We start from the raw sequence: 13,589 nt of genomic DNA, 5'->3' as shown, positions 1-13,589 counted from the left end.
GAGAGAGAGAGAGAGAGGATGCCCATTTAGTGCAGACAGTGCATAGACGATGAGAGATCACTCATCAGTTCAAGGAGCAGATTCAGCAGAGCCCCGTCCTGCCGACTCTTCATTTCAAAAACTTGCTTAAATCTTGGCTATCCACGTGGACGGCTCGTATAAATGCACGCCTTTGATACATTGCCTCCAAGATCAGCAGGCCAAAAAAACTGAAATAAGGAGTAGTTTATCTTGCACTCTTTTGACATGTCACCTTGATGTCCATACCTTGTGACATGCCTTTTGGTGGCTTTATAGACTATTTATGATTCCCTAGTGGAAAGCTCTTGTTAGCATCCCACGGATCTACTTGTACTGAGTAATTCAGTTGTATGTTAGTGTGTAGACAAAATCTAGACAAAAAGGACAGCTTTTGTCAAACAATGATTTCAACATAGTCTTTAACATGACAACACCCAAAAATATCACCTTATATAGCAATCAATGACAAGAAATCTTGCCTTACAGCTTTTACTGAAAGAACGAATTCTACAATATTGCCACGAGTTCCAATATAGGCTTATTCGACAACAGTCAATCTTGATATACAGCTTTTCTGAAAAAATCATGTCTAACAGACTGTCAAGACATTCTTTACTAGAGAGACATTTGGATGTATGACTCTATTTATCAATCAATTTGAGAGTTTTCTTCTCACATAAGCGCTTTTCTGGAATGAAGAAAATATTATTCCTGACTAAGGGCTATGACAGGTCCTCTTGAGAGGAACTTTGAAAAGCATCTCTAAATACCTCCACCACTGTAGCTGCTTTGTAGGTAAAGAATCCAACCAATATAGGTATCAATTGCAGATGCAACAGATTGTATTCTGGGGCAATGACACTGCCAAAAATAACATGGGTCCTTAGTAAAAAGAAAATGCATGTCATTCGTACATCCAAACGTATGTATGTATGTATGTGTGTATCTCTATACGTATATGTATCATGAAGAGGTTAGAAACTCACCCGTTCCATCGGTTAAAGACCATTACAAGAACTACAGGCACCAAAAGCCGTGGTTGTCCTATTGCAGCACTGGCACAAGCAAAGATAACAATCGAGAAAAGAGTAGAAGTAAGAAAAACCTTTATCTTACTAGCTTGAAGTCTGAAATAACCTAGCAAACTCCCTTATTGAAAATATAAGAAGGTTCATTACTGAAATAAATAAAGGCCATTCCAAAGTACTTTTTCACAGAGAGAGGAGGAAAAAAACCTGGCATCTTGTATGGCTAGTTTGTGTCATCCTCACCGGGTGTTCTTTGGTCCTTTAGGCAAATCTCCACCAGTCAATCATTCGGGGTGTGATGCCCCTCCTAATCAGAGAGACGAAGCACTTTAACACTCTTTCTCAGGCCCATGGGGATGCATCTCTAGGGCATTGGGTTTGGCCATGCATATGGCAGTCCCCCTGGTCCCTTGCCATCACCAATGTACGGTGTCTTATCCCTGGGCTTGTAGATGGCCTACTCAGGAGGCCATTCCTCTCAATGGAGGCAGCCCTCAGGCTTTGTACCACCATTTCCGTAAGCATTGGTTCGTTGCTCTCCAGCAGTGTTTCGTTTCTCTTCTGTCACTCTCTATCTCCTCTCATTGTCGTGTTTAAATGGCTACGATAGCTATAGAAAGTGGGAACCAACCCTTAGAGAGATGCCTTGCATAGGAGTTTACCTGGAAGTTGTTCCAATAACCTGGTGGAATTACCATCAGTTACGTTATACTGTAAGACTATGCCGACCCCTCAGAGTCTAATGCAGAACCCTATAAATAGGACCCACTAATCCTATTTTGAGGCTAGGCAGGGCTACTCTACTCATTTCTATCTTGTACAAGAGAGCCTAGGAGAGCTCAGGAGCACTTTGTGCAAGTCGTATCAATTGTATCTTTCAGTCAATCATACCACAGTTTTGAGTTTGAAACATTGTAATATGAACCTTACTGTGAATTTCAATACACATTCTCAGTTGTCTTATTCCATGTCTTATAATCTTAGGTCTTTCATCTTACTTCAGTTCATTTGTTCATTTGGTTTGATGTCAAGAAATCTGAAGTCTAAATTTGTCATTTGATGTCTGACTCTAGCATCTAGTCATCTGAAGTTTGAAGTTCCCATCTGGTCATCTGATCATCTGAACTTGGCAAGTTACTCTAAGTTTAACTCTAGAATCGCTGTCAAACAATCCAGCTCATTCCATTTTGGCAATCACGATGGTGACCTAAAACTCTTGACAAGAACCAACCTCCCAGTTAGAACTCAGAATCAGTCAATCTTTCACGATGCATTCTGTTCAACGCTCAACAAGAGACGGGAGAGTTGCCACAACGTTTACCGAAAATCAGGATCACACCAGTACAATGGCAAAGGAATTAGAGCAGGGCTACGATAATGAGCAGCTACGCTCTCATGGCAAAGAAACTGAAGGAAATCTAGGCATCGGAGGTGGTGAGAAACGTCAAACCTCTGAACACTCAACGCATTCTTGCAGACGACATTTAGAAAGAGCTGAAACACGCTCTAAGTCACATGGTTCCCGTCACTCAGCTGGAAAGGGCAAAGCCAGAGTCTCTACTCACACTAATGATGCCGGAAGATGCAAGCATAGACGATCAGAATCTCAGACAAAAAACTGGTCGAGGAAAAGAAGTTGTCACAGTCACAAAAACTGATGAGACTACTAAGTCAGACCTGAGAAGTGGGAGGTAGATACCAACTATGAGGAAAAGCCCAGACGACAAGAGAAAGAAACCGAACGTCATGAAAAATTCAGATGATCGACGAGTGGATCAGATCATCATACAAAAACCAGACATGGCGAGAGGTCCCATGATCTGAAAATAGGATTTCCTACATTCAAAGGTAGCCGAGAGCTCTAAAACAGGCGCAGCAGACCGAGAAGGAGAAGGGCCGGAGAGGGAAATCAAGTTCCAACTCCTGTGAATCTTCTATTGAAGATTCGTCAACCAGCTGGAGTTCTTCAAACAAGGAACCAGAATACACATCCAAGAGCAAGAAGAAGGGAGTGTGGCTAAGGAGAATCGAGTTGTCATCCAAACAGATCTCTGAGATCTCAAGGACTGGACCTCCAATTAGGAAAGTAGAGACATGGTGTGCAAAATGCAAATCCAAAGACATCAGTTTGACGAGTGTTGTCCGTGTACGTACTGCAGAGCGTTCAGTCATTTATGGACCAACTCTGAAATCCGAATGCAACATTTCAAGGAAGGGATTGGCTGGTTGGTGCCAATCTGTCATAACATCAACTTCAAACTCATTTGACAGCCATGCAAATGAAAACATCTGTTTGAAGTAAACCCATGTGCTGGGTGCCTATCCTTGCATCAATAAAGTCGGCCACCATGAACACGCATTTCCTCTTAAGATAGTGGAAGCCTTCCGGACCTTCGAAGCCTCTCTAAAATTCCCCCATGCATAAGCAATATCAAACTGTTGGAAAAAGGTAAAGAGCCTTCGTCTTGTCTTCAAAACCATTGAAAGTGTCAAACTTCATCTTTGTATGGTTTTGGCTTGTTAAGCACTGTCAAGTTGTCATAGGGAAGTCTCTGTAACATGGGTGCAGTGGTTGGGATCATTTGTGTTCCTTGGCCATTAGCATTATATCTTCCTAGTGCCATATTTGCCTGCTGATTGGGAAAATCAGCCATACCAAACTTGCCCTGTGGCACCCCAAACTGACCCTAAGTACTCTGAAACCCTGGCTGTAAGCCGATATTACCATACATGGGGTTTGGCATCATTTCTTGCATACCCCCAAACAATGTTCCTGGCATGTATTGCTGATTTCCAGCCGCATAACCACCCATGTTTTGATACACAGATATACCCCCAAAATACCCAGGATGTAAGGTGGTGGAAAAACCTGATGCATAGCATGGAAGGTAGTTCCTTGTTCGTTTAGACCAACATTTGGAGGCTCAAAGGTGGCTGGCAGAACTGATATAGCCTGAGAAATTGGCATCCTAGCCACTTGTTCATGGACAGAAAAAGTTTTCCTTGGAGCCTCAAGTGACTCCGCAACATGCAAACTCTCCTTATCCTGTTGGGTCACATTTGGGACCTGTCCATGATCTTCAACAAGCTCTACTGTTGTGACACTAGTGATGTCACGAGACGAGCACCACGTGCCAACCGAAAAGAACAGACTGAACAGACTTTTAGCACTTCAATAACAACTGAACTGAAAGAGATGCATGACACAAGAGACGGGGAGTGGCGGAGTTCCACCTTAGAGTGCACTAGCCCCAAACCTCGGCACCCCTTTCACTATTTCTTTATTCGTCTTGAACTCAATACATTGCAGGTACTCCATCCTCTGCACCTCATGCAGAGCATGCCAGAGAATGAGTCCTTGGCTCATATTTAAAGACCCTCGGCCTATGAAAAGCAGCCCACAGGAAAAGCTATAAACTCAAAAGCATCTGGTCCAAAAGCGGGTGGCCAAAAGTTGTCAGCGCGTTTTGCAAAAATCCGTACACCTGCCATGTGGCACTGTCAGTGCGCTTTACGAGAGATTCGTACAGCAACCACGTCATCATCTTCTACGCTTTGTGTGTGTTGGCCCCGCTTTACCTTTAGGTCCCCTGGGCCCCATCGAACAGGGTCCCATAAGTTGGTAGGACTTCTTCTTATTCTTCTTCTTTTTCTTCGTCTTAAGGTTTAGGCCCTTCGACCGAAATCTGCAGGTTGGCTCCGTTCTTCGGTGGCTTGACACGTCAGCAATTTGTGACATCCCCCCTTTTTGAAAGAAAGTAATCGTCAGCAATTACAACATATCTGCAAAACAACTCAAGTTAGCTCAAAAATTTCCGAGGGACAATCAGTTTTCTCATTCCAAATCAGAACTCTTGATATCCTGGGTGGTTGGTTTCTTAGAAGTATCTCATCCAATAAGGAGTCTCATTTTAGATTGGAACTCTTGATATCCTGGATCGTTGGTTTCCCAGAAGTATCTCATTCAATAAGGAGTCTCATTCCAAATCGGAACTCTTGATATCTTGGGTCGTTGACTTCCCAGAAGTATCTGATCCAATAAGGAATATTCAATGGTTGATACATCACAATGCAACACAAATGCTCACATATGCATGTTACAAGACATAGAAACATAAGGCTTCCGGTGAACACTTCCTCCGCAAATAACCATCTTGGTCCGGGCCATGAGCTGTTCAACAACTCCCTCATCACTCCTACCGCAAATAACCTAAAAAGGTCCAAGCCATGAGATATAGAGGCCTTTTACAACCAAATGCCCCCCCGATATAACAAACTTGGACACCCTTGAATCTATTGCAACACGAGAGCGAGAATCACTTCAAACACTTCACAATAAAATCACAGTACAATTCCAATCGACACGGCCCGCCGTAGTTCCGTGCCCAAAGAGATTGGCCCCAAAGACTGGTGTCTCTTTCGATATTTCTTTTTGTATTAATAATTGAGCAAAAATAGGTGCCCTTGGGTCGTCTCTGCTCACTGACTCGTCCTGACAATGCAAACGAAGTTTGCCAATGACAGGTGTAATGGAAACATCCCGTCCGGATACTGCTAGAACTGCCTCCGCCTGTGGCCCCATCCTATCGGGCATCATTCCAAGTTAAGCCGCCAATTCTGAAGAATGAAGTTGGCCTTGGCTCCTCCATCAAAGAAGATAAGGCCTTCCTAATCTCTTACTTTGCCCCATGTGCGGCAAAAATCTGTGCTTTTGTCTATCTGATTCGGGTCAATCCCCATACAATCTAGTACAAGTCCTGCTTTCGTCTTTCCTTTTCTGCCACGTTCTTCCGCTTGTAACAAACTTGGACACCCCAAGTCTAGAATTTGTCTCGACACAAGAGAGAATCACTTAAAATACTTCACAACTTTAAAATCACAGTTCAATTTGGTCGACACGGCGCGGCGTAGTTCCGTGCCCAGAGAGATGGGCCCCAAAGACTCGCGTCCCTTTCGGTATTTCTTTTTATATTAAATCTATGAGCAAAGTACAACTACCCGCGGGACCTCTGCTCTCAGACTCTACGTCCAGATGCTTTGCAAAGTGAGGCCCTAAGGGCTCTTTTATTCTTACAAGGGATGCCAAAAGCAGCGCCCCAAAAGCAGTTAAACCCAAAGGCAAATTGTTCCAAAAGCAACTGGTCTTGAAAAACTGCCAAAAAGCATCAGCGCAAATTGCGAAAATCTGTATTGCTGCCAGCCTGTCCGTAAAGCTCTCTGCCACGTCATCTGCCAGCGCGAATCACGGGGTCTAATTGCTGTCCATGTGTGTGTCCAGGCAGAACTACCACGTCATCAATTTGTGACATACCCCCCTCTTGAAAGAATTGTAATCGCCCTCGATTACGCCTGCAAAATAGACAGATGCCATAAACCCATAGTTACATGGGACGGCGGGTCGGGGTCGGGAACAGGGTCGGGAACGGGGTCGGGACGGCAAAAGTCAGGAAACTAAGACGGGGGTCGGAACGGCAAAAAAAAAAAGAGAGTTTTTTTGGCATTTTTTGACCTACACACATGCCACACACATAGAGCATCACTTTGACCATAAATTTACACTAAATAGACCAAAGAACACGAGTCATATAGGCTGAAATGTGCTAATAAAACATCGATGATCGATGGATACAAAATGAGAAGTGCATGCCACAAGGGCTCGAGTCAAAAAGCCTAAAGGACTTAGGACAAGCCTGAGGCCTCAAGGATAACAAAAAGTACAAAGGGCTATGTAGTAGGTAGAGTCGTAGACTCAAGAGTCTAGACTCGAGAGTCGAGTGATCAATGATCATCAAACTCAAGAAGTGCTCGCCTGCTGAATCTCCACATCGTCGTCGTAGTCGAGGTCGTCAGCAACGTATGAGGGCTCCGGCTCGGGAGGTTCGCATTGAGGCTCGAAATCCTCCTCTAGCTCCTCCAAAAGAGTATCGGCCATAGATGGATTCTCTTGTGCCATCTCCCACTCAGTGAAAGGATCTGCCTTGTGTGTGATGCTCTTGGCAAGCATGCGCAAGTTAGCGCTCACAAACACCAAATCATTGGCCCTCTGAACGCCAAGGCGATTCCTCTTCTTAGAGGCAATGTGGTTGTACACACTCAATAGTTGCTCCAAGCAACTAGTGGTACATGCTTGGCTAAGGACACGAACAGCCAAGCGCTGCAAATGTGGGCCATCTCCTCCATAGTCCTCCCACCACAAAACCGAGCCAATCTTGTTGCGATCAAGCTGTGCATCTACACATCCATAGGAGCCCTTCTTTTGCCTGTAGTTGAGTAGCTCGTCTCTAATCTTGCGCCTAATGTCACTGCTAGGCTCAAGGCGCTCCAATGCAAGCCGCCAACCTTTGCTCACCTCCTTGTCGGTCTCTTGACGCCTTCCTTGAAACTCAGGGTCAAGCACATAAGCTGCCGCATGAAGTGGAGAGTAGTATCCATTCCACCTCGACTCACACAAGCCATGAATCTCCGCATACTGAACAGGGTCAGGCACAAGCTTCTCAAGTGCCTCTATCATCCGATCCATGGCTTCGTAGACTTTGCCAATGCATGGCTGCAAGCCATCCACCACTCGAAGTAGGTGTAGAATAGGCTTGACCATGGCGTCAAGAGTCTTCACCTCCTCCCACCAAGCGGCGTCGTCGGTCCATTCTCGGCATTTCAATCCTATTGCTGATGTAGACTCCGGCATGGCTTGGAACTCATCACTGAGAAAGAGGCCCCTTAAGGCTCCGCCACATGTAGACAAGCAGCCTAGCATAAGCCAATTGAATGCAAATCTTGTCTCTGAATATTTGAGCAAAGACAATTGGCTCCTCTTTGAGAATTCATGGCGCACTTTTTGATGGTTGAGCACAAAGGAGACAATTCGAGAGGCGTCACCAATGGTGGGTGAAATCCATGACAAGTTCCCTATGTCCTTGAGGAGGTTATTGAGGCAATGCGCCATGCAAAATGTGACATGGATGCTGGGATACATGCCCTCAATGATAGCTCCGGCTGCCCTATTTGACGCCTCTCCATCTGCAACCATACAAAGGACATTCTCCGGGCCGGTGATCTCTATGGTGCTTGTCCACTCCGCAGCAAGCATCTCGGCGGCCTTGCCACTATCGGATGCATCATGTGACTCCACAAAGTACATCTCCCCCCGAGAGTAGGCCACCACCCCGTGGATGGACCGCTTGCGGGTGTCGCTCCATCCATCTACAAGAAGAGAGACGCCATTGGTCTCCCACAAATCCTTTGTTGCTTGGGCCGCTTGCTCCACGGCAAGCTTCTCTTTGTCAAGAAGGGTGGTGCGAAGCCTCTCCGATGAAGGTGGCACATAAGAGGAGCCATATTCCCCTATTTTCGTAACCATGGTTCGAAAGTATCGAGACCTATCCACACAAAATAGAGCATGTTGCATTAGTATGGAGAGTCGAGAAATTATAACCCATTATGAATACAAAATGGAAGATTGCAATGTGCATATGCCAAGGGAAACTCACCGCGAAGCATGGAAGGCAATGTGGTCGTGGAAGAAGAATCGGGCAACCGACCTATCTACCTCTTCCTTCAATTTAGGATTCCAATTTTCGTTGAGAGTGGTTTGGCGATGCGGAAGGGAAGAGGACGGTGTAGATCCATGGCTCTTGAAGGTTCGAGAGATGTCGTCAAGGTTGGCTTCCCTTTGCTCTCGCGGTGTCGCTGTGGCGGAGGGATCAACGGCAACAAAACGGCCCCTCTTGGCCGCTTCCGCAACCTCATACACCGTGAGTTTCTCAAGAAGATCCAACCTCTTCTCGGGAGCTACATGAGGGCAAAACTTCACCTCGTGACCGGGTTCATGAAGAAGATGGGCTCGCACTTTGTTTGAACCACCCGATCTCTTGTATGGACATAGCTTGCACGTCCATGGTCTTGCACCGCCACCTTTGCCACGCGAGCTAAAGTCGACTTCATCCCACCACGACCACGTTTGCACGGCGGGCCTCCTTCGAGAAGAAGCGGCTTGAGAAGTGGAGTTGGCTTGAGATGACATGATGGTGGAGAGACTCGAGAGAGTAGAGCTTAGAAGTTAGAAGGGTTAGAGGAGAGCTTGTGTGGAGAGAGAGTAAAGGAGAGCTTTAAAGTGGGTAGAAGAGGGAGAGGAGAGCTTCAAAGTTCAAACTTGAGCCTTGAGCTTGAGGGAAATGGAATGAGCTTGAGCCTTGAGCTTGAGGGAAATGGAATGAGCATTGAGCATTGAGACTATGAGTATTAAGAGGCCCAAGGGAGCCTTTTATAGCCTCCCAAGGGCCAAGGCTTAAAAAATATGGCAGTTGGGGCTGCACAGAGCCGTTGCAAACGGTCAAAAACGGTCACTTTTTTGAATCCGACCCCGGCCGACCCTTGCCGTCCCCGTCCGGTCCGTCCGACCCCGGTCCGGCCCCCCTGCGACCCGCCCGTCCAGCCCGTTTTCCGTCCGTCCCTCGGCGTTCCCAGCCGTTCCCGGTCCGGTTACGGCCGTTCCCCGGCCCTGGGGCCCGTCCCCCCCGTCCCCTGTAACTATGCATAAACCAGTTCAATAGACACTTACTCTAAGTACTGACGCACTAGACACGACACCTCTAGCACTTGTACAAAGACAACAGTCACATCACTGCACATGACATCACATGACAAATCAATCACAGAAAAATTCATTCGAAATCTCAGACTATGGTTGCCAGCAACATATTTAGTAACCACATCTAGATCCATTCTGGACCTCATTGATGTCGGGTTAACTAATCCCATATTGCGATCATGTCTATAGAGATTTTTCATGTAAGGTGCAGCGGAAGTGAATTTTGCTTTTGCTCAAGATGAGTGCTCCGAATTGTGCTCAAGGGTTCCTTTTACTTACGGAAGGGAGAGCCTTCCGTTTCTTAGAGAGAATGCATTGATCACAAACAAAGTGAATGCTACTATGAATGAAGGTGCTGAGACTGAGAGAAATGAAATGAAATGAAATGTTATATTAACGTCTTCAAAAGGCCAAAGTGACCTATGAGACCAGAAAGAATCCTAGACTGCTGGGTGTAGACTAAGCAGCTAAAACAGCTAGATGGGATAGCTAGATCACAGGAGATCCAGCATCGGTCGCTGGCGGATCTCATCAATATCCTCCATGGTCAGTAGTCTAACCAGGCGTTGTGCATGTCGAGCCAAAGTGACCCGGATCCTCTGATGCAGCCTCTGTCTATGTTGTGTAGTCCTCTGCAGTCGTGGGCGTCTGGATCTCCCCAGCTCAGTCGCTCGGTCGATCAGTATGCCTCTGGTGTAAAGCGACGAGCTCTGTTGTGGTAGTAACTCCTCCGGGTGTCCAGTGGCAACTCTAAAGAAGTCTGTGATCTGTCTCTAAGACTGGCTAGTCTTTCCTCTCATCAAACTCTCTCTGTGTCTGCGCAGCTCGAGCAAAAACAAACACAAGCATCTCTGATCCTCGTACTGCATGACTCTAGAGAATGGTTCAAAGCCCTCTCTGAACAAGCAATGGAAGCGGCCTCGTATCTCGTAGTAGACGGGGCAGTGGCATGTGTAGTGCAACTCTGTCTCAGGCTCGATGTCACACAGGGGGCATGTCTTGGCCTCTGCTGGTACTCCGCTGTATCTCCCAGTCTCGATCCGCAGTTGGTGTGAAGATGTGTGTATCTGGCCAATAGCACATCGTATCCCATGAGACAGGTGAGTGTCCATGTATCTGGGCCTCGTCACAAAACCATCCTCCGTAAGCTGGAGGAGACGCTCTCTTTAGAAAGCCATCTTCGTGCCTAGCTCCTGTACTCGCTGTATCCATGTCCTCTTGGTGTCTAGCTGAGTCAAGTCCTGGCGAATGAGCCTGGTGATCTCGGACTGTGTAAGAGTCAAAGAGGGCGCATCCAGTGAGTACTGGAAAGGAGGCAATCTGTCTCTGCTAAACCCATGCGCCTGAAATCATGACATCATCTCCCATACCAGCATGCTTATCTCCCTGCACGGCTAACTGTCGAGAAGACTCAAGTGCAAGGCGTGCATATCTGTCTCTGGGAAGTTCCCACATGTGGTGTATGAAGGAGACAGATCTGGTGAGCGCCTCAACCACCAGTGGGGAGGCAGCTAGCTCTGCTCGTATAATAGCACATGGTACTGAAGTCTTGGCCCTAATGAGCCGCGAGATCATAGAGACCAGAGGCTTCTCCATGTCCCCCCATCCATCACTGTGGCCTGTCCTCCCGTGATGGTCCAGTGAAGGTCCCCAAATCTCAGCTCCATAGAGCAATACAAAAGCCACCAAAGTGTCAAAGAGCCAGAGCTTCGTCCGAGGCTCCTGAAACTGAAGCTATGAACACATCCTTTCCAATTTACCCAATGTTGCATGGGCTCTGGTCAATCTAGTTTCTGCTACCCTCCTCAATGAAAATGCTGGCCCACTAAAAACCACTCCAAGGTAAGTGTAAGCATCTGTATACTCCCACCTTCTCCTCTCCGTATGTGAAGGCGGGCGCTGACCTCCTGATCCACTGTGGGGTGGTATTAAATACCATGACCTTGGTTTTACCAAGGTTGACGGACAAACCACTTTCTTGGGCAAACCTATGCAAAGCATCGAGGTGACGTTGCATCCCCTCCGGAGAGTCAGAAATCAAAACAATACCATCATCATATAACAATGGTGGAATCCATGTCCCCGCCAGCTGTGCACCTCTATCACCATCTCTCTCAATGTAGTCAGAAACCTCATCTACATACATACCAAATAGAGTAGGAGAGAGAGGGCAGCCCTGCTTCACCCCAATAGTGGAGTAAACCGGTGTGGATAGACCCTCTGGGGTGCGTACATGCCCCACTACTGACCTGTATAATGCCATGACCCCCCAGATAAGCTCTGTGGGTACTCCCATCTACTGTAATCTGCGCATCAATCTCGCTCTGGGCACTGTGTCAAATGCTTTACGGAAATCCACAAAGCTGCAATAGATCCGTCTTCCACGCGATCTGCCCTCCTCAATGATGGCTCTGAGTATCAAGATATGGTCAAGAGTAGAAAAACCCCTCCTAAAACCTGTCTGCCCGGCTGCACACATATCCTCTCTCTTTGCCCATCTACTCAGCTGCTGCTGCTCAAGAATAGATGCGTACAACCGTGCCAATGTGTGTCCAATCATGATAGTGCGATAGTTCCCAGGCTCCATAGGGTCTCCCGACTTGAAGATAGGTACAATAGTAGATAGGCTCCAGGTATCAGGCAAGCCCTCACACATGGCACGATTAAACATAACTGCTAGAAGCTCTGCTAGTAAATCTCTGGCATGCATGAAATGCTCAGCCACTAAGCCAACATGATCATATGCTCTCCCAGTCTTCATCCTGTCAATGGCCTTCCTCACCATCTCAGCGGAGGTGAAAAAAACACATGTGTGCAGGCATGGATCGGGGGGGTCGGGAAGGGGGGGCTGCTCAGGAACTGTATACAAAGATGATGCATATTGGCCCCAGGCCTCTATAGAAGTGATGGCGGGGGGGGGGGGAATGCTCATGAAAGAGCCTCCACGCCTCACGTGAGTGCTAACTCAAGAATAGCTGGTATAGATCCTACTCTAGGCGAGCCAAAAATGCCCTCTTCTTCCGCCGCACTAGGCGTCGGAAGTCAATCTGTGACTGCCTATGAGTGATGTTCCCCAAAAGCACCTCCCTCTGAAGTCTAGCTCTAGTGTCCCGGCATTCCTCATCATACCAACTGTTCTAGGGCATGCTCCCTGAACGGCGTCTCTGCTCAAGCTGGGTATGTGGGTATGCCTCTGCTGCTACGTCATGTAGTGTCTGTGTCAGTATAGTAGTAAGCTCCTCCAGAGGTCGCCCTGGCTCCTCTATGCACAGGCGTCTATAGATCCCATCTATGTATACAGAGTCCGTCTCCCGCGTGAAGGTGTAGCGAGTAGGGGCTGCTGCCCGAAGCCTGTGTGCTACACTAAACTGAAAAGAAATGGTCAATGATACAAGAGCATGATCCGCTGCCACACCAACAGGTCTGGGTCCAACCGTGAGGTCCTGGATACTAGAGATGAGGCTTGGTTGTGCCATGACATAGTCCACTGTGCTGGCTTCATGTCTGTGTGGGAAGCATGTGAAGCCTCCCGAAGCAGGAAACCTCTGCAGGCCATTCAAGATGGCCAGTCCATGTGCGGTGCCCATGTCTATCAAGTGTCGTCCATACTCAGTATATTCCGCATCGTGTGATAGTCTGGACAGGCCCGTCTCTACAACATCTAGCTCTCTCAGCATCTCCTCTGAAGTATCATAAAACACTGTCTGGTGATGGCTAGTCCTAGCATTGAAGTCCCCTAGAATGATAATGTCACCATCTCTAGAGACCTCCCATATATCATCATCCAAAATAGAAAAGGGGGACTGTCCTCTGGGTGATGCATAGACCGACGTACTAGGGGGAAAGTAATAGCAATGTAGAGATATCTACTTGTCTCTGCTTTCAATCTCACCCACATGTACCTAGCCTGCTCATCCCTGCGGGCTATATGTATCAATGGCTGCAAATCCTCT

General features: G+C 47.1%; 1 protein-coding gene across 1 annotated transcript in view; it reads right to left on the bottom strand.

The window, feature by feature from the left end:
• Positions 1-446: 446 nt before the first annotated feature.
• LOC147418130 (ATP synthase protein I-like protein) overlaps positions 447-13,589 on the bottom strand; it is a 54,580-nt gene continuing 41,437 nt past the window's right edge. The window contains exons 8-9 of the mRNA XM_086506510.1: positions 1,008-1,076; positions 447-882 (exon numbers count right to left, since the gene is read on the bottom strand). Coding sequence (XP_086362636.1) covers positions 744-882; positions 1,008-1,076 — 208 coding nt within the window. The 3' untranslated portion in view covers positions 447-743. The remainder of the gene's footprint in view (positions 883-1,007; positions 1,077-13,589) is intronic.

This window comes from Adiantum capillus-veneris, chromosome 30 (genome assembly GCF_014529385.1).
Source record: "Adiantum capillus-veneris isolate H3 chromosome 30, ASM1452938v2, whole genome shotgun sequence".
Classification (NCBI taxonomy): domain Eukaryota; kingdom Viridiplantae; phylum Streptophyta; class Polypodiopsida; order Polypodiales; family Pteridaceae; genus Adiantum; species Adiantum capillus-veneris.
This window is presented reverse-complemented; position numbering and strand designations above follow the sequence as displayed.